The sequence below is a fragment of the Dermacentor variabilis genome, chromosome 4 (genome assembly GCF_050947875.1).
Source record: "Dermacentor variabilis isolate Ectoservices chromosome 4, ASM5094787v1, whole genome shotgun sequence".
Lineage (NCBI taxonomy): Eukaryota > Metazoa > Arthropoda > Arachnida > Ixodida > Ixodidae > Dermacentor > Dermacentor variabilis.
In genome coordinates, this window is record NC_134571.1 from 22525219 (window position 1) to 22551899 (window position 26681).

General features: G+C 45.0%; 1 protein-coding gene across 1 annotated transcript in view; it reads right to left on the bottom strand.

Annotated features, from left to right (window-relative positions):
- The window catches only part of hiw (MYC binding protein highwire), a 262991-nt gene that overhangs the window by 192618 nt on the left and 43692 nt on the right, over positions 1-26681 (bottom strand). The window contains exons 15-21 of the mRNA XM_075688361.1: positions 23808-24075; positions 22722-22948; positions 17785-17991; positions 14081-14203; positions 13916-13997; positions 9839-9953; positions 1303-1549 (exon numbers count right to left, since the gene is read on the bottom strand). Of these exons, the coding sequence (XP_075544476.1) occupies positions 1303-1549; positions 9839-9953; positions 13916-13997; positions 14081-14203; positions 17785-17991; positions 22722-22948; positions 23808-24075 (1269 nt within the window). The remainder of the gene's footprint in view (positions 1-1302; positions 1550-9838; positions 9954-13915; positions 13998-14080; positions 14204-17784; positions 17992-22721; positions 22949-23807; positions 24076-26681) is intronic.

Consider the following 26681-nt stretch of genomic DNA (forward strand, 5'->3'; position numbering starts at 1 on the left):
CTACAACCTTGGGCAAATCGGCAACGCCGACGAGACGGCTGTGTATTTTGATATGCCAGTGGCGTACACCGTGAATGAAAAGGGTGCCAAGGAGGTGAAGGTGCGCTCTGTGGGCTATGAGAAGCAGTGCGCAACTATGACGGCGTCCAGGAGCCCTTTTGACAAAGAACTCGCTCCTTGTCATCGACTCTTACCGTGGGCACTTGACTGACAATGTGAAGGCTGTGCTTGCCCAAGCGAACGCGGACCTCGCTGTCATACCGGGCGGCATGACGGGTCAGTTGCAGCCACTTGATGTCTGCATCAACAAACCTTTCAAGGATCGTCTGCGGAAATATTACGTGGACTGGTTGACTGATGAAGACCACATGCTAATGGCAACGGGCCGCATCAAACGTGCATTGCTATCGCAGCTGGCGGGCTGGGTAGCTGCAACGCGGGACGACATCCCAGGTACTTTGATCGTGCGCGCCTTTAAAAAGTGCAGCATACCAAATGCGCTTGATAGCACCGAAGATAGTACACTGTTTGAAGGTGACAGTGACAAGGAACACAGCGACGAGTCTAGCAGCGACAACGTTGAATGAGCTCTGCACATTCAGATTCAATAAATGCTGTTTGCATTTTGTGAACGCTGTCCTCGCTTTTTTTGTTAGGCCTACATTCGAGGTAATATACATATTACCTCGAATAATATGTATATATATTTTTGTTGGTTTTGAACTTTAGGGGGACTTTTGGACTTTAGGGGGTCGGCTTAGAATTGGGGTCGGCCGAGATTCGAGTAAATACGGTATCACCCTGTGCAAAATCTTCGTCATTAAAAATTGTAAAGTGTCGAGATTTAAACGTACTCAAGGAGCCCCAACACATGTGCAGCCAAACTGGTGAGTCATATAAAAAAGATTCCATAATTTTTCTTCTCATTTTGTCCTTTCCTGCATAATTCAACTTTTTGTCCTATCAAACACTTCACTACACTGGCATTTTGAATAGTGCACAGCTAAATTGCCCAATATTGGTATCATGCCTACTATGACGTCATTCTCACGCTGTCAAAATATTTTGTTCAGGCATTGACCCATTTGACCTACTATGATCTACCACAGGAGAGTGGAATTTCATAAACAAACTCTTGTTCATCTCGTTTTTCTGTTAAGTGTCCCTGTGTGTACCAGTTCTGCAATGCACCCATACACTATACAGTCATGCCATACCAACCACCCCTGTTGAAGCAATTCTGAAAAGTGCAAGCAGCCTGGTTGCTAGGAAAACAGTGGGGATGCAGGACTTGAAGCTCACCAAGGCAACTGCGGTTGGCAACCACGCTGCAGTGGGCCAGGCTGGAGGCACTGGTGAGGAACTCATCAAGCTTGACAAACGTATGGTCACCCGAGGCACCGACCCAAGTGGCCCTGCGGCCACGCTTCACACCAATGCCTGGCATGGCACCTGGTACAGCATGCCAGAGGCTGTGCCCCTCTCCACTGATGCTGCGACGTCGGCCGCTCCCACTTTCCTCCCACGTGCCTCGACCCAGCTGGCCTTTCTGAGATCAATAAATTGTGAAACAACATTATAGCAGAAAGCTGGGCAGGCAAAGTTGCTTAATGCAATCGTAGGACATATTTATTGTGTTCAAAAGATGAGACAAAGTGCACATAGTGTTCCTACCTGAATCTTGAAAGATGAAATTGACTAGCTGATTTGAAGGATGTATCACACGTGCACAATAAATCAAGTTGTTATGCGCATTTTTCTCCTCGGCTTGTTCTTCTTTTCTTTCCCACAATTTGAGCCTTGCTGCAATTGTAATGCGCTTGTAATTTCAGTGCCTATAATGTATATTCTTGTGTTTATTGTCTTGTCCTTTTAGTGTTGTTGACATATAGATTCTATGTTTCTGAGAAACTGTGCTTCCTTCAATAAAATTTAGCCCATTTGGGAAATCGCATTATAACTGTTGACTTCTTAACATGTTAAAAAATAAAATAAATGCTACATTATTATGATCAGAATGTCGACTAATGTCAAATGCAGCAATTGGAGCCAAGTACTCAAGAAAGGAGATGTAGCCACGCCAACGAGGCAATGCACCAAAAGATGAGACAGAGCTACCGCCAACGCTGTTCGCGTTCCCCACCATTCACACCGAATACGCGCAGTGTCTGAAACTGCAGCCAGTGGCTCTGATGGAGGCTTGGCAAGTTTCGACCTTGGAAGAAGAGTTGCGCTCAGTCGTCATGTAGCGTCGAAAGCCGCCGCATCTTTTTGCCTCACTACATTTTCCATACAGTATAAGTTCCTGTTGTAGAAATGTGCTTATTGTACTTACTTGTGTTTACACAACTGCATCACATAAACACATGCGCGCCACATCTACAATACTGGTGACCACGGACTTTCGAAACTTTGTGACTATGTGCTGGCTACAGTGAGAATGGAATCCACCAGCGACTCCAGACAAGCTTCCTCTGACCCCAAATGATGCCACGCAGTCTCCGCCTTTTCATTCTGCCTTCCAAAATTCTGGCCTACTGATCCCTCCCTCTGGCTAGTGCAAGTCAACAGCCAGTTCGTGATGGCCTAGATAACATCACAGACTTCGAAATTTGACCATATTGAGTCTGCACTTCCTCTAGGAATTGCTGGGGAAATCCGAGACCTTATAAGAGAGTTTTAGTATAGCGTAAAGCAGCAAACGCAAAAAGTTAGCATTAGCGTTGTGTGCACCACACTGCGCATACGCTGTACGTAAACGCTGCTGGAGCTCTTACGTACGTACGCTATTTTCAGGATTTAGCGTTGAACGCTAACGCACGCAAGGGGAGCCTTACGTACGGCAAGATGGCGGCGCCAGTCGAAGTGAGAGCAGCCCGCTTCGGATCTATCGAGTCGTCGGCCTGCACTGTTCCGCTCATTCGTTCCCCACTAATGCTCGTGTTTGCTTTAGATTTGTGTGATGATGCTTCGACAGTGGCGCACAGGTGACAAATGGGCGTTGTTTACGATATACGTTCTCAATTAGCGGCGCAGTAGGCTTAACGAGAGGGTTTGCTAACGTTTGCTCATGTTTGCTGTATCTGCCTCGAGATGGTGCCCAAGTGTATTTCGCTCGTTCGCTTGGTGTAAAGCCGCATGTCAAGCCAATGCATGTCACGTTTTCCGTGGCAAAACACAGTAGTGTGGTCGGTGCTGTGGTCACAATGCGCGTGCGTTTTACCGACGACGACGATATGAACCTCCTGATGGAGGTTTTCGCCTTGAACCCATTCGGACGGACGTCAAGATGGGCGTCCGTTGCAAAAAAGTGGAAAGAAGTGGGAAATCGGATTTCTGGAAGCGAAATCGCCGGCAAAACGTCCCCTCCGGAATAGCTTCGATGTTGAGTGGATCTTGAGGACACGTAGAACCTGCGCGGTCGCTCTCGTTCCCGAAGCATGAGGGCGTCTATGTCATCCCAACTTAAAAAGGACACGTAATATGGGTCCCACAGAACACTCGATCACGGCATGCTAAGAATAATCGGTGTGTTTCGCGACTCTCGACAAAACAACACTCAAACCAAACACCTACATGCGTAATTAACGCATCGACTGTGGCTTTCGATAAGCTTGACTTAGGGACACACTTGCGGATTCGGCATTGGATAAGCTCGACATTTCGTGTGGATTTGGCTTTCCAGTACTTTGTGTTTTTACATCTAGATGGCGCTGTATTTGTTTGCGTTAACGTTAACGCTTTTCTCCGTTTGGCTATTCTAAAACACTACCTTGTGCCGCGCAGTGCAGTCTTTCCTTGCGTTAGCGTTGCGTCGCACGCTAACGCTAACGCAAGCATTTTACGCTATACTAAAACTGTCTATTCTTACTCCGCCCGAGACAAACCCCTATGACATTTTGTTGGCTGAGCTCCTCAAGTGTACTTCGTCATCGGAAAGGCAACGACTCCAGCAGATACTCTCAGCTGAAGAACTAAGCGACCGAAAGCTATCACAACTCTTGCGCCGCATTCAGCAGCTTCTCGGTGATAAGGCTGTCTCTTTCAATCAAGGCCTACTCTAAGAACTTTTATTGCAATGCCTGCCTTACATCGTTTGCGTGGTGCTCGCCACTGTAGCTGGTTTGTCACTGGCTAATATCACGCGAATTTCGAACTGCGTGATGGACATCGAAGAGTTTGACTCTCTCATTGTGTATAGACTTACGACGCTACATGACGAGCGAGTCCAACTCTTTTTCCAAGGTTGAAACTTGCCAAGCCATCGTCAGAGGCACTGGCTGTAGTCCCAGACATTGCGCAAATTCGGCGTGAACACGGGGGAACGCGGATGGCGCTGGCTCCATTTCATCTTTCAGTGCATTGCCTCGTTGGTGCTGCTATAGAGGGGGAAAAAAAATGTGACACACACTACTATTTTCATAATCAGTTCCTGTAAGTCAACTATTCATTCTATCAATATCTTTAGTACTTCGCTCTCCTGAGCACCTTTTTCTGAGCTTTTTCTTTATCTCTACTTTTCTATCACTTTAACTTCCCCTCCCCTCACTCTCCAGCATAGGGTAGCAAACTGGATCTAACCATCTGGTTAACCTCCCTGCCTTTCCCCTTTCTTTTCTCTCTCTCTCTCTCTCCATCTCTCCTGAGCACCACCACAAGTCATTCACTCATCAACCATGCTTTCTTCATCTGTCATACCTTTTTGCACAAGTTAACATTATAGGTAGGTGGAGAAGCCTGTTAAACAGAACACAGATCCTCTTTATCACTGACTGTTTTCATAGTCAAACATTTAGGGTCCAAAACAAATAGAGTGAAGGAAGTCGTGTTATGTATAAGCACAATTCTGAATACAGAGAAAAGGCCGCCCTTTCAGTCTGGCAAACAGAAGCGCTCTGTGGTGTGTGTTTCTCTTCTGTGAGTCTCGTCAAAATGTTGCGCAATCCAACCTCTAATATGCTATACCAACACGCCCAGTCGTCAACCTTGGCAAGTGGCAAACAGGAAAATATTTCAACATCCTATACAAAGCGACAATCTTCTGTGGCAGCACAGGCAAAGCTATGGAGCTGAAGCGCACATTTTAACTCTTTCCCTAACATGAGAAAGACAGGAGGTTTTTTTTCTTTTTTTTAGGTTAGGCCAGATCTTTTCTTTCTGAAGGAACTACTGCAATCAATATTTTATGTAATACATGAACAAAAAGTGGAATGAATGCACTTTCTACGCATAAAAATTTAATGAGATGTATGTCATAAAAAAGATATAAGTTACCAGAATCAAAATTGTGGAATAAAGTTGAACAAAGTTTGTAAAGACACGCTTGTATCAGCTAAGAAAAAAAAGGTAACAAGGATTATGAGATATACAAAATATATTGCCAGCTCATAGGAACTATCTCCAAAAAAATCAGAATTTTTCATTGCACAGGTGTTCCACTACAAAAATTTAACTGCAAGCACTACAGTTGGGCATGCCGGGCTGCGGTCGCCAATGTTCTGGGCTGGTTTGCATCGTCGACGCTCTCACAGTCAAAGCCCAACAAGAAGGCAGCATCCTCAGACTCGCTGCTACTCGATCCATTGATAAAATCAGCTGATGACGCACTGGAATTGCGAGATCTGCTATCTTTCGAAGCGCATGTGCCATTACCAGAGGCGGCCATTTTTGCTTTCTACTCATTTAATATTACTGCCTGGCAAGAAAAAAGCGAACTGCTTAGAAAACAAAAATATAGTTTTCCTCCTTCACATCTGTCGGTGCAGCATGCTCGTGAGCAGCGCGGAAGGCCTCGAAAGCAGCATTTCAAACCATCAATAGCAGGCGGCCATTTTTGCTTTCTACTTTGACAATCGTGAAAACTTCGGAGCGTGTTCAAAAATCACCACCTCGCAGGAAAAAAGCAAACTGCTTAGAAAACAAAAATATTGTTCTACTCCTTCACGTCCAATGGAGCAGTGTGTCCATGAGCGGCGCGGAAAGTCTCGAAAGCGGCTTTTAAAACCATCGATAGTGGGCTAACAATGCCCAATGGGTGCAGTAGGGAAAAAGTTAAAAGGAAGCTTTCTTTGCCTATCATCCTGTGCTTTCAGCTGGACCGGTCAGTCGGTTGGTCAGTTTGTCTGTCATTCGATTAGACATTGGTTGTGTTCTCCCAGAGTAGATTTCTCCTCATTCTTTATAAAAAAGAAGTGCATCTGGCGGAAACACTCAAATCTCCGCCCACCAGCACAGCAGCCCAATGCTCTAACCATGAGGCCACAATAGCACGTATACTTCTATCATGAAAACACAAGCTAGCTCTTTCAGATGATCACTGTGTAATGATTATGATGATGATTTCAATACTATGGCACATACCCAAAATGGGGATTGGTTGAGAAGCGGGCAGTACATATCGCATCAACGCACACTAGTTCTTTGAGATGATCACCACGTTTGATAATAATGATCTCCATACTATGGCATATACCTACAACGAGGCATCGGCCAAGAAGTGGCTGGTACATTTAAAAGAAATAAAAGATTAAGAAATACAAGCCAATCTAAAAGTTGCCACATTGCATAGACCGGGCATGCGAGAGCACACACATGCACACCAATTTCCTTTACGCCAAGGACACAGGAACGAAATGTGCAAAATTATGGGACTTCAATAAATGATTCACGATAGCTTCACTTCACATATATTCCAAGATTTACGTTGTATATCCATAATTTTTTTTATTACATGCTTGCATGTAGTCTATGAATGTAAACGTACATAGACTATGTAGCATCAAACAAAACATGCCAATTTTATTTTTCTAGATATTTTTAATAAACAGAAAACTTGCTGAAGAAAAGGATTTCTGTTTTTTGCAATTTCTAGTTTTCTGGTTTTCCTGGTGTCCATGTCAGGATTTCCTGGTCCTGCAAACAAATATGGCGTCGCCAGGTTGTATTAAATATAAGCGACTGTTTGCAAGCTTATCTGAATTTACTTGTCAGGAGTCAATTAAGACAGCGGTGTGTTATCAAATGTTTAATTGGCTGCATAATATTACAGGGAAAGGAGCTATTTTGTGTGTAACTGACACTACTAGATCAAGTATGTCACTGGTCCTACATGAAGGCGATGGCCACCTCGACGCAGGCAGCCTGACCGTGTACAGCGAATGCGCCAGGCTTCAAACACAACTGCACAATTAGGAGCAGTACATAAAATAAAGGGCCTATTATAATTCCATGACATACAGGGTTGGTATTCTTGGTTGTTCACTGCTACGAATATAATCACTCTCACAAGGTTTCATGCGTACAACCGAACACGTCAGCGTCTATGGGCGAGAGAGGGCGCACCTGGCACTATGTGATGACAGCTATGACAATGCGATGACAGATGACGATGCGCGCGCTATCGAGAACAATATATGGCTGCCCATCGCGACAGCTTCACAGCAATACTTGCCGGCCCGTCTCACGTGAAAATGCTGGTGCGCATTCAGTTTCTCATCTCAGTACCAGCAAATCTTCTCCGTGATAGTTGCACGCAGCATTCACAGCTATCACTGCCAATCCTATTGCGATAAGCATCTTCGCATATCTGTTTCACAGTGCGTGGTGCCAACGAAAGCATAGCACACACTTTTAACAGGCGATAACCGAAACGCGCCGCCATTCCCTGATGCAGACTGCAATCGTGTGTTTTCCGGCCGCTAGATCACACGTGAAAAAGAAAAGGCGTGAAGCACACGCGATCAAGAAGGGCATATAGCTGCCCGCCTCGCATGAAAACAACAGTGCACAGTTTCTTATTCCAGTACCAGCAAATCTCCACTATTCCAGTACCAGCAAATCTCCACCCAGGTCCTCGTACACTGTATTCACAGCTATCACTGCCAAACCTATTGTGATAAACATCTTCACCTATCTGTTTTACAGCGCGTGGTTCGTAGTGACATTGGTAGCGTACTGCACACTTTTAGTAGGCAATAATCCCAATGCACCACCGTTCCCTGCTACAGGTGGCGCGATGTGGGCATCACATTTTGCTTTGGCAGCATCTGGCATCGCCCTCTTAGAACACCACGCAATAGGAAAACAACAAGACGCGTCTCAGGCCGCCGGAGCACCACCAGCTCCACGTGCGTCAGCGTCTCGTGCCACAACGATCTGCACAACGCTTCGCATTATATAGATGGCAACAATAGTCGAGTCTTTTTTTAGTTACGTTGGATTGTACGTTTTCCCGGTTAGTATGCTTTTTCTTGCAGTTTTTTCCAAAACGTACGTGTGAGGTTCTACTGTATATGAGCGACAGCATTCCTTTTAATGTGCAAAAATAGCGTGCTTGGCCTGCTATCCATGAGAGCAAAAACATTGCTAGCGCACCACTGAAACAAAGCGGTAGAATCCGCATCGCCATAGTCATCAGCGAAAATTGTACGTCAATAGAAGCAGCACTAGAACGCATTATATTTGTATGCATCTTTAAGGACTTCATTCTTGTGTTTACTACCGTGCATAACACCACATTGGCCGCATGCCTTCAGAATTGCAAAGCTGCCATCCATGATCGCGTTGGTAGTGGCCGTGGTTTCTCCCACAGCAGTTGTGGCAAACAGTAGTTTCATTTCAACTCGGTACGTGCATTGGTTGCTCGGCTTCATAACTGCGTAGTCGCCATTCATGATCGCATTGATAGCCACCATGGTTTTGTCTGCAGCGATTGTGGAAAACAGTAGTTTCGTTTCAACTTAGTACAGTAGTCTGCCACCTGGCTTCATAACTGCCTAGTCGCCATTCATGATCGCATTAATAGTGACCGCGGCTTTGTCCACAGCGTCTGCGGCATACAGTAGTTTCGTTTTGACTCGGTGCGCACGTAGGCAGTGTGCCTTCAGAACTGCAAGGTCACTGTTCATTACTGCGTCGACAGTGGCCACCGTTTTGTCCACAGTAGCTGCGGCATACAGCAGTTTTGTTTTAACTCAATGCAAAGCTGTCCAGGATGAAGAGCACCTTCTACGTCACGATGGATGCACAATCTGTTGACAACCAGCTCATCGGCGAAAAAATAATGGGAATGTACGCGCAGTAGTGAAAAACATGTCTCAAATGAAGGCACACACCGCAGGCATGCTGCGAAGGCAGTCACAAGGCCTTTGCCATTTCAACCATGAATAAGTCATGAGATGATGAGAATTGCAGTTTCCAGCCTGCTTTTGTACTGAACGCGCTGGTAAAGGTAAAGCATAAATCGCTTGCAAAATAATGGCACTACTAGGTGTAGTAATACAATTGCAGAGGCTCTGCCCACATAGCTATGGCTTCGCTATGAAAGTTGTTATCAGGTATAGTTATTGTGGGCCTCAAGGAACATAAACAACACTATGCTGATAGAGAACTTATTATATAAATTCATCCCTCCAAAGACACAGGCACAGGCACAGGGCTTACTCATAGTATTTTAGTGCACTTTTCCTCATGTCTTCATGCTGTATCCTAACGTGTTCACTATCAACACACCAACTAGATCCCTTCTTTCCGTTTACAATGCACTGACAAGAACACACCCTTTACTCAAGATGGCAGCCCTTAATGATAAAATATTTTTAGCCCTACAGTAGTCATAAATATTGTCCATTCACACAATACTTTGCATTATTTCTGTTTCAGAATAAAACAGCACTGTTGACTGTTGACTCTTGAAGGAAAACAGCAGCACCTTTAAGCTGATGGCATGAGATAAACCATCGGTCATGTTTGTGACACACTGAAGATGAGGCAGACAGCATGTTTTCTACCCTTTTCAGCATCCTCCCCCACCCCTCTCCTTGCAGTGTCCTTTGCGCACCTGATAGCTTCCACATGTGTAGACTTGTCCACACACAGTTAGGAACACTGAGTGATTGCTTCCTGCTGCAACTTGCGTGACAGTTGGCAGTGCGTAGACTAGTGTTGGTGAGCCCCTGCACAACACAAATAAGGAGGCCATGATTTCACAACACTGTGTCTACAAACAACATAAGCAAAACATGATCCAAGTTCACAAAGTAGAAATGTGAAGCAAAACCAATGTGTGAGGCAGATATGCAAGAATAAAACTCAGTGTTCAACAGGGCACTGTCTAATTATGAGAGTCCTTTGACAGCAATGAGCCAATTTACAGTGGATCTTGAGTGTCCTGAAAATTGTAACTAAAGGTATTTATCTATAGCCATTGCAGTCAAAGCAGTGCCAACAGAAAGGGACATTACAAGCAATTACAATTCACTTCTTATTCATAATGGCAGACAAAGCTGGTATGAATGGGTATGCACATCCCCATATAATCAAGGCATCTATGCTTCAAAACTGCCTACTATTTGCTGTAGAAGCAGGACCCCAAACAGTGAAGCATTGCAGATAAAGAAAAGTACAAGGCTCCTTCTAGCAGTGATAAAATGAAGGGCAGGTGATAGCCTGCCTCCAAAAATTTGCAAATATTTCCTCAACCTATTCTGCTTAATTGCTTTAATAAACATCAGCTGCTAGTGTTTACATGCCGTGTACACTGCTCTTAAAGGGGCCCTAAAACACTTCTTGAACATAAGAGAATGTTGCAGATCTGTAAACGAGGCTCTTGTGAACATGTGAGCCAAATATTAATGCACTAAATGCAAGAGGGAGTTTACAATCTTGTGTCATAAACAGAGAAAAATTTACTTTCTCCTTCACAATGTCGTCGTACAGCTACGTTGCAAGACGCCAAGCGAGCCAACAGTTATTGGCCGATTTTGTAATCGCGAGAACGTTCTCAGTAATACCGTTGTTGCTAATTTCAAGTTAATTAAATGAAAAGTACATGTGCCTGCAATCTTAAAAAGAGAGAAAAATAATTTTATCTTTGCACTGCCGATCTACACATAACAGTTGAACGTAGCTGCATCTACTGGCAGAGTGACTGAAGGCAGTGAAAAGCACCGATTTCTCATTTAAGTACTGTCATTTGCTCCTTAAGTACTGCCTGCTCCATGCCTATGGTAACCGCTACTGTCTGAACGCGTTTCATCTTATTCCACATTCCTCTTTGCTTCATCATCCCTGTTACTCGATCTTGGCATATCTGTTTGAGACATTGCAATTGGTAAACATTTTAATTCGGTAAATACACTGACAGAACTGCACAAGCAGTTCATAGGCACTGCTGCCTACTAACAGTAGGCAGCAGTGCCCCCTTTTGAAACTACATTTAGTGCCATGGCTGAGTGATTAAAAATGGTGACTTTCAAGTCCAGTGAATATAAATTTGCTAATGGGAGCCGCAATATGCTTTTATTTTTCTACTTGTTACCGTGCAATTTCAAACCAACAACCACACACCAGCACTCACACTTGTGGGGATGCGCGACTCTCGCGCGTCCCCTGATATGTTTTTCCCGCATGGCGCGTCTCCTGTAATCCGGCTTCGCCGCGTGGCCTGCGTGATGCCCGCGGCGGTCGATGTGTTTGCGGCGCAGTGCGAGAGATGGCGCGAGTGTTGCGCTGCTAACGCCGCCGACAGGCGAAGTTACTTGGGCGCCGAAAGGAAGGCGCTTGCGCTGGCTTGGGGTTCGGGAGGCAAGCGGGACGGACGTGCCGACCTGCGCGTGCGCCGACCCATGCTTCTGCGAGACCGTCTCGCGTGGCCGCCTCGGAACGCGCCACCGACCGCGTGACCGTACACGCGAATGACCAGGCGTTGGGATCCAGTATGGGGCGAACATATTCGCTCGCAAACCGGTCGCGGTGAGTCGGACTTCTAGATTTGTCGCGCGCCCATCGGCATGTTTTGTGGATAGCAACTTGGCTAGCAGGCATTGATCAATGAAAGGTGCAATAAATGCCCTTGTGATTGTTTGCACTACTGTGTTGTCGTTCCTTTGTCCCAAGAGCACGGGTGTGATTGACCCCACATCTGGCTGCCCAACGTGGGACTCTTGGGGCATCGGACGATAATTTTAACAGTTTTGCTTCGTTCGAGACCTTTGTTTGAACCGAAGCGTAGGCCTAGCGTGGATTTTGATCGCTAGCGTCGGCGGCGTGCTTTCTTGAGCGAGGTGATGGTGGCTGTAGTGTTTGAACATGTCAACATGCTAAGCCTTTTCGCAAGTGTGTACGAGAGCCACGTGGTCTGCATCCTGGGAGAGCGAGGCTGAGCGCCCGCGGAGCAGTGGCAAGCCTTAAGCGAGTGAGTACGGAAGCCTCGTGGGTGGTCCGAATTTCTTATGTAAATAGCTTCTTCTATCTCTTTGACTCGGATGAAGTCGCGGCTCTGGGAGCCGGGTGGCCGCGGGCCACGGGTGCCACTACGGGCTGACTGATATTGCGGCCTGGCACCGGGCGCTCCGACACCGTCTGGGACGGTGGGCGCCGTCAACTCGGATGCTGTGTGCACCGAGCGGAGTAGGACCACCTCACAAAGCTGACGTCTCCTCGCGGTTGCCTGTTTTGCGCTCATTTTGGGTGTTGTTTTTGGATGCCGGTTGTTGTCAGGGTAGCGACGCTTTAGGCCTAAGGCTTTACGAAGCTGCCTGTCGCACGTTGAGGGACACAAGCTGGTGGACCGTGGCGTTGAGGTGTTGCAAGTTGCTTCCCTCATTCTAGTTAGCCTCGCACGAATTGAAATTACTCGTTCGACTCAAGAAAGCGAGCTTCGTTCACGTGAACTTAGCATCTGAGTAGCTGCCCGATCTTTTGCTGGCCGAGTTGAACATCGTACCACGTGGGCGATGCGCATGCAGAATTCCTCTCCCTTGCACTACTTTGTTGTTTGCCGAGTGTGTTGAGTGTACGCAGCGTGATTGGAGTCAACCCTGGCTTGCTGTCACCTGCACATCGTCTGCGTTGCTGCTCCGGACTACGATCGAGCCACCCCGGGCGATGGTGATGCTGTGGCCAGTTCGGCGCAGCGACTTCGGCGGCCTCCTGTATCCAGCTCACAACCCTCGGCGGCGGACAAGAGAGCCGGCGGTCACCGACAGCTACTGCGGCTCTCGCCAGCAGGGCGCGTCGGCGCGAGCGACGCTTGCTCGTTCCGACTACTGCGTCGTCGTTTCCGGAGTCCTGGCCTGGAATCGTGCCGCCGAGTCGCAAAGCTGCTGCTGTGACCGGCGGGCGCCAGCGGTGTACCCAAGGACAGTCGGCTCGCATGTTATGGACAGCGTGTAGACATTTCTTCTGCGCGACCACTGTTGCATGTACTATCTTGTTCGCGAAGCACAGTTTGATGTTAGACCGTGTCACATGTCTCGCCGGAATATGTAGTGATTTAAGGTTGGGGGGATGTGGGGATGCGCGACTCTCGCGCGTCCCCTGATATGTTTTTCCCGCATGGCGCGTCTCCTGTAATCCGGCTTCGCCGCGTGGCCTGGGTGATGCCCGCAGCGATCGATGTGTTTGGGGCGCAGTGCTAGAGATGGCGCGAGTGTTGCGCTGCTAACGCCGCCGATAGGCGAGGTTACTTGGGCGCCGAAAGGAAGGCGCTTGCGCTGGCTTGGGGTTCGGGAGGCAAGCGGGACGGACGTGCCGACCTGCGCGTGCGCCGACCTATGCTTCTGCGAGACCGTCTCGTGTGGCCGCCTCGGAACGCGCCACCGTCCGCGTGACCGTACACGCGAATGACCAGGCGTTGGGATCCAGCATGGGGCGAACATATTCGCTCGCAAACCGGTCGCGGTGACTCGGACTTCTAGATTTGTCGCGCGCCCATCGGCATGTCTTGTGGATAGCAACTCGGCTAGCAGGCATTGATCAATGAAAGGTGCAATAAATGCCCTTGTGATTGCTTGCACTACTGTGTTGTCGTTCCTTTGTCCCAAGAGCACGGGTGTGAGAGACCCCACACACTAAGCTTGAATATGCTGATTACAGCTTACAAAAAATAAGGAGTTCAATTCATAGGGAAACCTACCGAAGAACGAGATCTCCATGTCCCAGCTGCCCATGCTGATTGTTGCCGAACGTGAACACCTGTCCATTCTGCAGAAGCACCACTGCACAAACACAATGAACACTTAGTTGCCGTGTTGCGCCAGAAAAGTGAAAGCAATGACAACAAACGCAGTTAGCCCCTTACCTGTGTGGTGCATGCCACAGGCAACCTGCACAGCTGGGCTGCTCACAGGTAGCACTAGCATAGCCGGGGGCAGCAAGGTCACCTTCAATGCTTCACGCTCGTGATCACTGCTGACAGCGTCCTCTGTTCCCAATGCACAGGAGGGAGTTAAATTCTAGTAACTGTAAGAACTAGAATTTTGATTTAGGACCTTATACCTCTTACGAAAATTGCCGAAATCAGTAAGCTTCAAACAAATTTCAGCACAAAGTTTATAAATCCGTAACTATGCACCAAGAACAGCAATTGTAGTTCTGCAAACTGCATCTGTTGTGCATCTAAAGCGGACAAATTTCATGTACGAGTTTATAGCTTATGTAGAATTGTTACAATGCCTACAAGGCTTTTGTAGTTGTTCTGCTCATAAATTAGTGGTATATTTGAGATTGCTGTGTAATGCATAAGTTGTGTAAGCTTTTGATGGATGTCTCAATATCTGCTGTTAAAGAATTGTTAAATCATTATTTATTACTGCGTTAAGGAGTTGAAAACATGAAATATTTGAAATTCCAATACAAGATTCGAGAATTCATTCATTATTTGAAGTTATTGAATAATCATTCAGTTCAAATATTCGAGACTCTGAACCACACTTCGTAATGTTGAGAGAGCGACTGATGCAAGTGATGACTGTTCCAAATGATCTTCCTGCAGGAGAGTCATGGCTGTTGCACAGAAGCAACAGCTCCTGAGCAAATGCACAAGGCATACAACTTCTGATGAATAATTATCCATCATTAAATGAGAAGGCCTTACTTTTAGAATGTCTCATACATATGAATTTGTCATCTCAGTTTAGGCAAACCATTTTATTATTTGGCCAGGGCCACTATGTTTGCATATCATTGAAACGATATGAGGTGCTGTAGCATCACACTCTCTCCATAACAAATGCATCAATTAGTTGCTTTGTTAATTACTTGTTTCATCACTGTCATCATGGTGCTCCAGATATTCAAAAGCCATTTTTTTTCATTTACAAGCTCCTTGTTGACTAGGTGTCTAATTGCGAACAGCATTAAATGCATACAAGAGTGTGTTCAGATAAGGACAGTCAGAGGTGGGCCTCGACAATTTTTTTGCACACACGAGAATATTTTGCAAGTCTCAAATGTTCCTGCTCTTACACTAATATTTTTGTCTGTAGCATAATTGAACTGCGTAGGTGAGCGCACTCAAGAAAACTTTATAAAGGGAAAATTAGACATCCGCCCGTTCGTAGCAATTGCTACAAAGGAAACCCATATGGGTTCCTCGAAAGAAAAGCCTCAGAGTTGAAGAAAAATTCGTCCTGGTCTGGGACTCGAACCCGGGACCACCGCCTTTCCGGGGCAGCCGCTCTACCATCTGAGCTAACCAGACGACTAGCAGATACCAGGGCAAAGTCGAATTTGTCGACAACACACAAAGCAAAGGCAAGTGTTTGACGTAGTAGTTCTGCGGAAGCCCGCAAGGTGGAGAGAAGTAACTATAAAGGGAAAATCAGACATCCACCTGTTTATATAATCACAATGCCTTATAATTATTTCTCTCCACCTTGCGGGCTTCCGCAGAACTACTACGTCACTCAAGAAAACTGTGTGGTTGGGTACCCATCAAGAAAGCAAAACGTGTAACAAACTTCTGCTAATCTTCATCTATCGCCAAACAGAGGCAATTCGTTTTCATGAGTCTCCAAAAAAGGAAGGGAACGCATGCACGGCGGCATCCTTTGTATGCGCACTCCTCTGAGCAATAAACGAGCGAGTAACAGGTGGTCGCCCTTTGAGCGATTAGTAACAAGATAGCAATCAGTTTTGGAGCGCAAGAAGCTGAAACCGCACGTGGAATGGAACCCAAACTAATGGCCGGCCGCCCACGCACACACCAATGCGCGAGCGGTCATATATAGACGTGCCAGAGCAAACAAAGCATACAACGAAAACCAAGTGGGGGAAGTTAGGAAATTAGCGCACTTTTTAAACGTACAGATGGCACCGTAAATATACGGCATCGACCGTTTTGGACTTGTTTGCGGCGCTATATATTTATGTCATTGACCCTGAAAGGGTAAATTAATTAATTGTTTTTATTTGGTCAATTTTGAATCGTTGCTTGAATCCCAGAAATGGCAATTATGGCAATTGTAGAGAGCCTCAAATAATCACAAATTTAGGTCTTTTTTTAGTGCTAAGATTTGCCTGATTGCGTTTTGCTGAGAAAAACAAGATTTTAAAAATATGATAAGGCGTTTGCACGACCACTATTGTGCTGCGCTCAAGCGTACAATGGGTGAAGAAGCACGGCCGCAGTCCGACTTTCGTTTGGATGAGTTCACCTGACCTAGAAACTTATCAGGTCATTTTTATCCCACGGAAAAATTACTGTAGCAGTAATCATCTTCCATCACTCTTACGCACTTCACCCTTTCCTCCTTGAAACAGAATAAAAACTGTTTCCTTCTTTTTTGAAGTCTCGGACACTTTATCACTTCATCAGCAATCAGCTAGCAGCGCACATTTGCGCTGTCATGCGACAAGAGCCGGAGGCCCAGATGCTTACAACTGGCACAACGCCCTGTCACTTCCCCGTGGCCATAGTCACGCTGTAGCCATGCTTGTTCACCCATCGCACGCTTAAGCACAGCAGAAGAGCAGTCGTGCAAACGCCCCACCACATGCTTTCTTTTTTGTGGGCTTTTGTCTTCTCTCAGTCATAACAACCAGGCAAATTTTAACAGAGAAAAAATGCTTGAATCCGAGGTATTTGAGGCTCTTTACAACTTTATAATTGACACATTAGAGATTGAAACAACAATTAAAAAGTTGACCAAATAAAAACAATTTTTAATCAATATGTAGCGATGAACAAAATACTGGTTTTAAGTACGCACGACTACCGCTAATGTGCATTTGGTACGATTTCTCTAAAGCTTCTGTCTTTCTTTTTTCCAGATCTTGGTCCAATTAGCTGGGACACGCGGTATACTGTAAAGTAAAGAACACCCCCTACAACTTTTATTTTTATTTACTTATTTTTCCTAATGTGCCCAAGAACAGCTTTATGCCTTAATATCAGTGCACTTGAGTTACATAAAGAACATAAAACCTAAAAACAAAACAGAATATCTCAAACAACAGTACTACAAAGTGCAACAAAAAACTGTATTCAGAGACGGAAGTCAGATCATGAGCAAATAGTAGAACTGAATATATCAAGATCATCACACAAGTTATTTTGTTGTGTTACAAGACGTGTTATAGTTAAATGTTAAATGTGGTTTAATGGCGCAAAAGCGGCTAAGGCTATGCTGCGCGTGTTATAGTGTTAGAGGTGCAAGAGGAATTCCCATAAAAAACGCTACATGTTATAGTGTTAGAGGTGCAAGAGGGATTCCCATAGAAAATGCTAGGATTATGCAGGTTAGGGCGAGGCATGCAGAACGCTACAGCTGACAGTAACCGCGGACAGGAGAAGTGGTTGTGAATTAGTTTTGTAATAGTAAATAGTAATAGTAAATTAGTTCTACAATAGCAAGTGAAGTGCCATGAAGTGCCACTACACTAATGCACAGAAACTAGCACAATACATCCCTCTAAGCAAGCCTTAGAAATTACAAGAGTGTAACCAACCAGAATGCCATGAAAGTGACATCTAAAGAAAATGGCCTGTGGGCGATGACCAACCTGTTTGCAGCCCTCCCAGTGGCCCGTCCTGGACATCAGCGCCATCACCTAGCGAACTGCCGACAGACTGGTATGGATTCAAGGAGCTGCCACCAGGGGAGCTCTTAGCTGCCTTCAGCGAGTGGCTGCCCTGTTTCCGTCGATGGTGAAAGCGGTACTCTTCTATGCTCCTCCGCAATTTGTCTTCAAGCCTTGCACCCACGCGTCCTGTACAAGATTTCTAAGCTCAAATACATGTTATATTTTCAAGCTCTATCATGGTGTTGATGCAATGCAGGCAAGCCTTTTAAAGCCAATGCAGGAGCCATTTTTTCAATAAGCATCATTTCCTGGTTAGAAGTACCAAAGAGGTTGTTTTCTTAAAGCTTTGCATCTGAAATAGCCCACATTTAACATTTTTAATAATATATCAGACTTCCGTGAATTAGACGTTTTGGTTAATTTGATCCCAACTGAAGGTCTCAGTCAGTGCCCATACATTTATATGGGTCCAAACTTTCATTACTTCGCCTTCCAAATTGGACTTCGTAAAATAATTCGAACTTAACTAGTCAGCTTTACCGCAATACAGCAGTTATGAGGTGAAGCATATGCAATCTATGCATTGAAGCATATTGGGAATGCAGAGGGGCCACTGTCACAGGGCATAGTATGCGTTGCTTGTTTGTACAAACACAGATGTGCCATCTCTGGTCACAGTACAGACATCTAGACATGTAATAAGCATACTGGCAGCCATTCAGAGCTGTTTCTGACATTTCTGTAGCAATTTAAGCCCTCGTCTTGCCCGCCATTCATGACATGGTTAACAAATCCAGTATACATCCTTTAGCTATACGTGTGTGCACGTACTATATACTGAGAAGCAACGAAAAACCATCTGTGTTTTGGGTAAGCTAGCGAAAAGGAAGGTGGTAAAATAAAGAAACTCAGAAAGTCAAGGGGACATTCAAAGCCAACAAAAGAGCGTGGCTCGATGTCAAACTCTGAAGGCCTGCCAGCAAATTTAATATGCATCTAGATGCTCGAACTGAGACCAGAGACAGTGCATGTACGTGTGTTAATTAAGGAACACATGCGACGTTCCATAACAGTGGCATTTTCTTCCTGCTTGGTATTTCACCGCGTATCACGGCTGTATGGCTGCGAAGCTAACTTTAAAGGCAATACTGCCAAGTTAATGTCAAGTCGGTGTTGTTGTTTTTTTTTTCCCTTCCTTTTGTTTAATACGACCTGCCTGATAATTCGACCAGTTTCTTCAGTCCCGTCAGTATCAAATTACCGGAAGTCGACTGTAGCAGTGCATGCGGGAAAGAACTACCGTATTTACTCGCATAATGATCGCACTCTTTTGTAACAAAGAAATTGACGCAAATTCAGAGGTGCGATCATTACGTGGGTTAAATTTCCCACGAAAAGGAACATTTTCTTTTTTCATGCTACATTTGCTCCGGGATAACAAGCAGGCGGCTGCCGCTGTCAGTACAGTGTACTAGAATAGGGGCAGTGTGTTCAAAAAGCGCTCGCCGCTGAGGCGCTTCATGTAGATAGCACGAGATGGCGCTGTAGAAACATGGGCTGTACGGAACAGACGGTGCAGTGCCAGCGCTGCATGTTGATATTTTGATAATTTTCTGTCTTAGTCGAATAGATGAGCAAATGCTCGGCCGATGTTAAGATGCATCCCCGAAACTCACTTCATATAAGTGATGAATTATATGTGCACTCTTAGCGTATCTCAACGCCCATTAGACAGATTTATTAACCTGACAGCTAAGGTTTTGCAGACACCGATGTAGTGGCGTAAAGCCGTTAAATTTGTTTTGAGCAACGCTGCCACGTAACCAGAAATTAATCGGAGGGAAAATTCAGCTGGAAATAACGCCATAGTAAAGGACATCGAATTGATTTAAACCAACTCGGATTCCAGGTGCACACATTTTCTTTTGTGGTTCGCATTCATAAAAAAACGGCCATGGCATCCGTGACCGATGGTCAAGCGCTTAGTTCCTCGACTGCTGTTGCAGAAAAGAAGGCAAAACAATATGTACGTACATAGCCCAAAGCCAAAGAGCTTCCCTGCTTGGCATTTATACCTTCTTTCGCTAAAACATTTGTCCCTCGTTCTTTCATTCTATTTCGCGAAGCCCTGCAACTACATTTACAATTTATTCGTGATTTTTTAATATTTACATCATGAAGTGCTCCCGAATGTCAGGCTCATGTGCGAGTATGAGACACACCGACAGCCTACATTTCTATGAAAGGAATAAAACAGGTAGGAAAGATGCCAAGTAAAAGGGATCTCTGCAAAACTACACACAGTATGCCAAAACACAGAAAAACAGTGCAAGTACATTCCATCCCAAGCAATGGAGACCTACAGCGGAATTAGTATGTGCAAATGAATTCCTTAATTCATTTTTTAATTATATTCACAAACTTAGCTTTTTGAATGCACCAGAAAAACTTGTGGATTCAGATAAAAAAGACAAAGAAGGGTCAGCATACATACATGTTGCACCAGTCTGCTAAGAACAGTATAACTAATTTTAAAGTGCAATTGCTTTTTTCATCGCGCTTCTCTTCACTGATTAAAACCTTTAATTAACGTAAGGGTGCAGCCTTGTTAAGATATAAAAATGCACAACTGCTGATGTGAAACCATCAGCATGTAATTTGCAGTCTGTGGCATAGCCAAATTTAAAGCTTTCACTAGAATCACGAAATCAACTATGCTGTCGCTGCAAAGCTCCTCTTTGCTGAAGAAGGTTGTAAATACATTCCCTCAAGTTTCTTTAGTGCTTCCAAAAGCAACTTGGAGGGATACAGCAACCCTCCCCTGTCCCAAATTTCGTGAATTTTCAGACTCTGCTATACTGACAAAAGAAGAAGTTCTGCAAAAGAAGAGAGCAGCAGTCCTCACATTTGTTGCAAGTAAAAAATTTCTGCGCGACATACCCTGCCATATATATTGGATGAGGTGGTCATCGCTCCTTTCCTCCACGTAAGCGCGGTACTTTCCCAGTGTACTGTTTAGCCTTTGCTCTACCAGCGTCAGATTTCCAGCTTCATCAAGTGACGCAACGTCCCCTTCCTTGTCAGAATTATCAGGTGAGTGAAGTAGCAATACCGAATCTTTACTGACCTCTGTGTTCCCTGTTTGCACTGCCTTCGCCCAAGTTATAAAATAAAAAATTGACAGCGTTGGGTGATCACTGGATCCGCACAACTACCTCACAATAAGTTCTCCAACTTATATTGGCTTAGTCTAGATTGGCTTAGTCTAGATGTCAATAGGTATTTAAAATCCTCTCCTTCACAGTATTCTAACAGAGCCAAAGTGCTTCACAATGCCACACGGAGCCCACCTGCCGTTGACTGGCTCAAGAAGCCGCAAAGAACTTTTGCATGCGACTCCCGAAACAGAATCTCGAGCAATTCCTTCAGTGTCTTCAAAGCAAGCACGCTGCAACCGGCCGCAACACATGGAGAACGCGTCCGTACAGTCCGTGCGGCTGCAGCGCCGCCACATACATCGGGGACCTGTCTACGCTTCCGGCTTCAAAGAAGCAGTGCATGGTGCGTTCCACCGTCTGAACACACTGCCCCTATTCTAGTACACTGTACTGTCAGTGTGGGACACCAAAACAAAAATGGCAGCCGGCAGAGCAAGCCGAACGTGTCAAATGTGATTATTTTTCTTTTCCTGAGTACATTACGCGCATTGAAAGTTTCTTCCGTATCAGTAATGAATAATATTGTTAATATCGGCAAGTTTGCGACAATAACGTAGCCATGTCCACTTTGAGAAGACAGAAACAGAGATGGGTGCGCTTAGCTGCCAATGACATAGAGACATATGGCGGGCATTGAATATGTTGAAAATATTTTTATTTCCAACAGATTGGGGGAGACAGGGAAGAAAAGCTGCAAGTGCAGCTTGAAAAAACACCCTGCCCCCTATGACCACAAGACATGGGCAGCATGGAGCTGCCGCGTGTTTTTAACAATACAAAAATACACAGTTTTGCAAGAATGCATGAAAAGCACTAAGTGAAAAGTGAACAGTTGCGAGTAGTGAAGTTACAAAACGTTTCACACATGACAGATGAAAAAAAAATACACATATATATATACACATATATATGTAATATAAGTGTGAACAAAAAGCTGTAAACTCTAATGCACTTCTGAAATAGCTGACCGTATAAACATGAATATTAGTCACGCTGATTAAGTCGAGAAAATTCTGATGGGGCAAGGGCACATATATCAATTCCAGAATTCATGCTGCAGAAACTGCGGCATTTGTCTTCACTGCTATCCTAATACGGCACATTTCCGCTAAGGATGGGCGAATATCTTAGCTGCGTTACAAGTGTCAGTGTGTGAATAGGGTACACTTCTAACATATCAGAGTAAAAGTGGCCACTATCATTGCCACTTGTGATTTGTTGCGTGCCCACGAGTGCAGACAACAGGAATCGAAAGGCGCCCTTTATGTTTTTGTTGACTAAAACCATTATGAAGCCTACAAATAATAAAGCCGAGGCAAGTTTGGTTGTAGCTTTTTTTTTTCATGGATGTGCAGAAAGTGATGAAAGGAATGAAATGGGGCATCTGCTTAAGAATGTTGGGTACATGCAGACCTCTTGGTATGTCTTAACGAGTCGTTCATGTAGCATTCGACAGATGGTAAGCGCGATCATCATTAGCCAGACTTGGCACACGGCACATCACTGCGACAAGTTCAGGGTGCGATCATTACACAGGAAAGAAAAAAATCGAATTGTGATGACAAAATTAGGGTGCAATCATTACGAGAGTGCGATCATTATGCGAGTAATTACGGTAAACTGCATAAGAACTGCCCTAAATGCCTTTTCGGGAAATGACATGCAATACTTGTGATACACAAGTAAATTGATGCACACCTCCATATCGCATATCGAAGATTATCACTTTGGCCTGCTTGTTGTCGAGTAATGGACTACCCACTCCACCAACACCAGCTCCTCCAACTGCCGCTCCACCATCAACAGCTGGCACTGCCGCTCGGTTCCAAGCAGCCAGCTCAGAGTCATAGTCATCTTCAGCAGCGCACACTCGACAGCAGCCGCAGGTCAAACATCCGCAGTCTCCCTTCCCACAACCACAGAGCCTAAATAACAAGGAAATCCATAGCGTTATACCACCAATAGACCATCATACCGCTAGCATTAGTGACTGACAGCATACAGGCTGTAATTTCTCAAAATGTGGTTCAAAGGCCCCCAGTTCTCACAACGATCCCCAAGAAGAACTCTAAACCATGCCTTTTCATACTGAAACACAGTCTTATACAAGCATAAGAAATGTGGTGAGGTATTTTCAACACCTTCTCTGTGCAAAGCTGCCACTTTTTGTATAGTGATTCAAATAACATCAGACGAGACTGATGCTGTCCTCCATTTGACCTGGTGTGAGGTGGCATTCAGGAGCACTGATTTCATTAATCATTGACTACAAGTGTCATATAAAGCACAAAACATGTATTCTATTTCATGTGAATATAACCTGACCTGCACAAGACCACATCTCCCATTAAAATCCTCAGGAGAAAAGGTTTGCATATACAGCTCACTGAACAACACTGCACAATTATCTGCATGAACAAAGGTGCTAGAAACAACCTTACTTTGAATGTTCAAATCCTATCAGTCAGCCAAATACTATTCGTTTCAAATATTCACATCATATAATAAATTCAAAAGCTTCGAATACTTGGTTTTCAAATCAAAGTGAACATCAAAAATACTTTACTATTATTCAAAATCTTAGACATTCATATACCCTTAATTTTTACTTAATGAAGACTATATTTATCAGTGGTAGGGGAAGGGTTTATGAAGAATAACTTCAAGGGGCATACAGGATGCTTAAAAGAAAGAAAAAAAGACAGGATGTATGATCTATTAATGCGGCTTCATCAGTAATTCCTGACTTTGTCACCTCATACCATTACATTTAGTGACACTCACGTTCCAGGGTTGCGTTCAGGTCGTCCACTGGCTATGCAGCTCGCCCCATAGCCTGTGCACTCTCCACAAACAGTGCACACTTTGCATAATGCTTCCTTCCAGCTGTGTTTGCCAGGTGGACACATAATGTCCTGCTCCTCAGATTCAAGGTCCTCATCCTCTTCCTCTCCTACGATAACTCCATTATGGTGAGCAGCCTTACCAGCACGTGAGCCAGATCCTGGCAGCAGGTTTACCGACCCAGTCACAACCAAGGCCATGGGATGCACTGCATCAAGAGGCACAAAACATTCATGCTTACTGATTGACCAGATAAAGCATAGACCAAAGCAAAACAGGGGTGACGACAGGCAGCTTATTGAAGGGTTCCAGATTAACTTATGCCACCTGGGGCTATTTATCCGGCACCCAATGACTCAGCACAAGCGTACTTACATTGGAATGACATTGTAATGAAGCTGTGACAACCGGGAATCAAATCTGCGACCCTGTGTTCAGCAGCAGAATGCCATAGTTACTCAACCACTATTGTGGGTTACAGGCACATAACAGTAATAAAAATGTCAGTTCTGATAGAATTACAAGGAACAGGAACTGTTTAGGCACTACTGTACAAAACATAGAACATGCAAGATTGAACATTGGTTTATGGCAGAGGCATTCAGACGATGACTACAGCCAGCTCAGCATGCTCTTTCTTCTGCATCGCCCTACCATGGCAAACCTTTCAATGCGATAAAGATGGCACTGCAGTAAAGCTAACAATCTATTTTGCACCAAAATGATGCGGTGGATTAACAGACAGTTTTCATATACCATTTCTACTGTTTATATAGACACATGCAAAATGGGTACGACCACACTATGCAGATGTTCTTGATGATACCCTGAGTAGAACATTCCTCATGGCTAATGGATATATAACACCAAATGTAGTAGCAGCAATGGATGCGCCTTTTGTTAGGCCCGACAGCGTCAGAACAGATGGCTGATCTTAATAATGACGACAAAACAACACCAATACTTAGCTGTCAAAGAGAGATAAAATTATGCCAAAGATGGTTTTTCATCATTTTTTTTTGCTGCTGCTGCGATGAGAAGCAAGTAATGGGCCAAATTCAAATCCAAGCAGGCTTCCTCAGTGTCATGATGTCATTATGCTAGCCATGCTAGCCACATAAATCCAGCAAAGCTAAATTCAATGTTAGCATGCGTATGTAAACTGCAAAGCTTTCTTCATAGCGTTCTGCATAAGCATATTTGGACCCACTATTTCATAGCATACACAAGGATTTTGCGTTCGCTATACTAAAACTGTCTCATGCCTGTATCTTTCAGCTAGCACTCTTTTGCTCAAACGCAACACGGATCATGTACACCGAGTTACAAGTTATACCTATGAACTAGTAGCTCTGCAAGAATGTATAACAAAAAAAAAAAAAACTCCTTGGCACCCTAGGTTCACTTAATGAATGTGATAGCATACAAGTACCCCTGCCCTTCTTCCCCCCGCCACCTTATAGGTGTTCTGAACCACCCCCCCAGGCTCGGTGAAAAAAATACGGTCCACGGATAGCATGCACTGCAGTGAACATCTCAGCCAAGCTTTGTAGTCGTACATGGCACATGAGAGCTTACAAGCAGAGTGTACACTCACCTTTCTATCAAATACTCTCTTTTCAACAGACTCTGCTCCTCACTCTTTTCTGAACGCTTTATTTCATAATACAGTTGACTCACATTACAATGGACCCTGATAATCCGCAAAAAGTGTCAGGTTTAACCAAAGTCCGTAATATCAGAAACACCTCACTTCAAAACTTTGGTCGCGATGTGTAACAACGTTATTGTAAAGAGTGAATGACGAATGTCCAAAGTAAAAAACAAACAAAGAAACGACGCAGTTTCGCCTGAAAGGCGAAGCATCAATTGCAATAGCAAATTAGTAGACAGCTACACGGAGTAAGGATAGCAGTTTTGTCGGCCGTATAAAGTTGTAAACATTCACTTACTAACTAAATTAACAAGCACAATGTCATGCGCACACAGGTAAACATAAACACATCTTGCTCGATGACTGCGGAAAGTTGCTGTCAAAGCGTTGGAGTAAGGAAGCACGGTAGCAGCAGCGAGCAAATTGGCCTTCATGCTGTCTGTCACTTCAACGCGAACTAAACATCAAAAGCACAGAACATATTAAGCTACCAGCACTGTGCGCACTTTGTCCTCACCGCAAATCGCTTTCAAGATCTGGTGCACGCATGGCCTCACCGCGTGTTTCTATTAATGTCCAAGCGCAGTGCTCGACCACTGTGCTGCCATGCGCCACCCGCAGGTACTACATTTCTAGGTACTTTTTTACCTGAGCGCCACGGCACGCGCCCTAGATCCTTCTAGCTATTTGGTTTTGCGTCCCTGGCTGTGCCTGGACACGCAGTCTACTCGAGCCAGCCCGCATTCGCAGAGTTTAGGCACTGTAGGTGAGTTGTAATTTTAAATGCATAAGCACTTGTATCCTTACCCAACGAGAAAACCGTCCCTTCATCAGCCCCGTAATAAGACGACCGCTTTCGAGATAGCACCCGCAGCAGTGAGCGAATTTGCCTTTGCGCTGCCTCTCGCTTCAACAGCAACGAATCGGCGAAAACACAGTGCTGATGGTGCTCTCAGCAAACGCCTCACTCTGTTACTTTCGCAGATCACTGTCAAGTTGTGGGCACACGTGTCTCTTCAACACTAAGTGAGCGGCGAGAACACAGCGTGCAAAGCTATGAGCAGTTGGCACTCTTTGTGGGAATCGCAGATCACTTTCAAGATGCGGCCCGCGCGGCAGTGCCATAAGAAGCAGCCAGCTGAGTACGTTCACGGTTATAT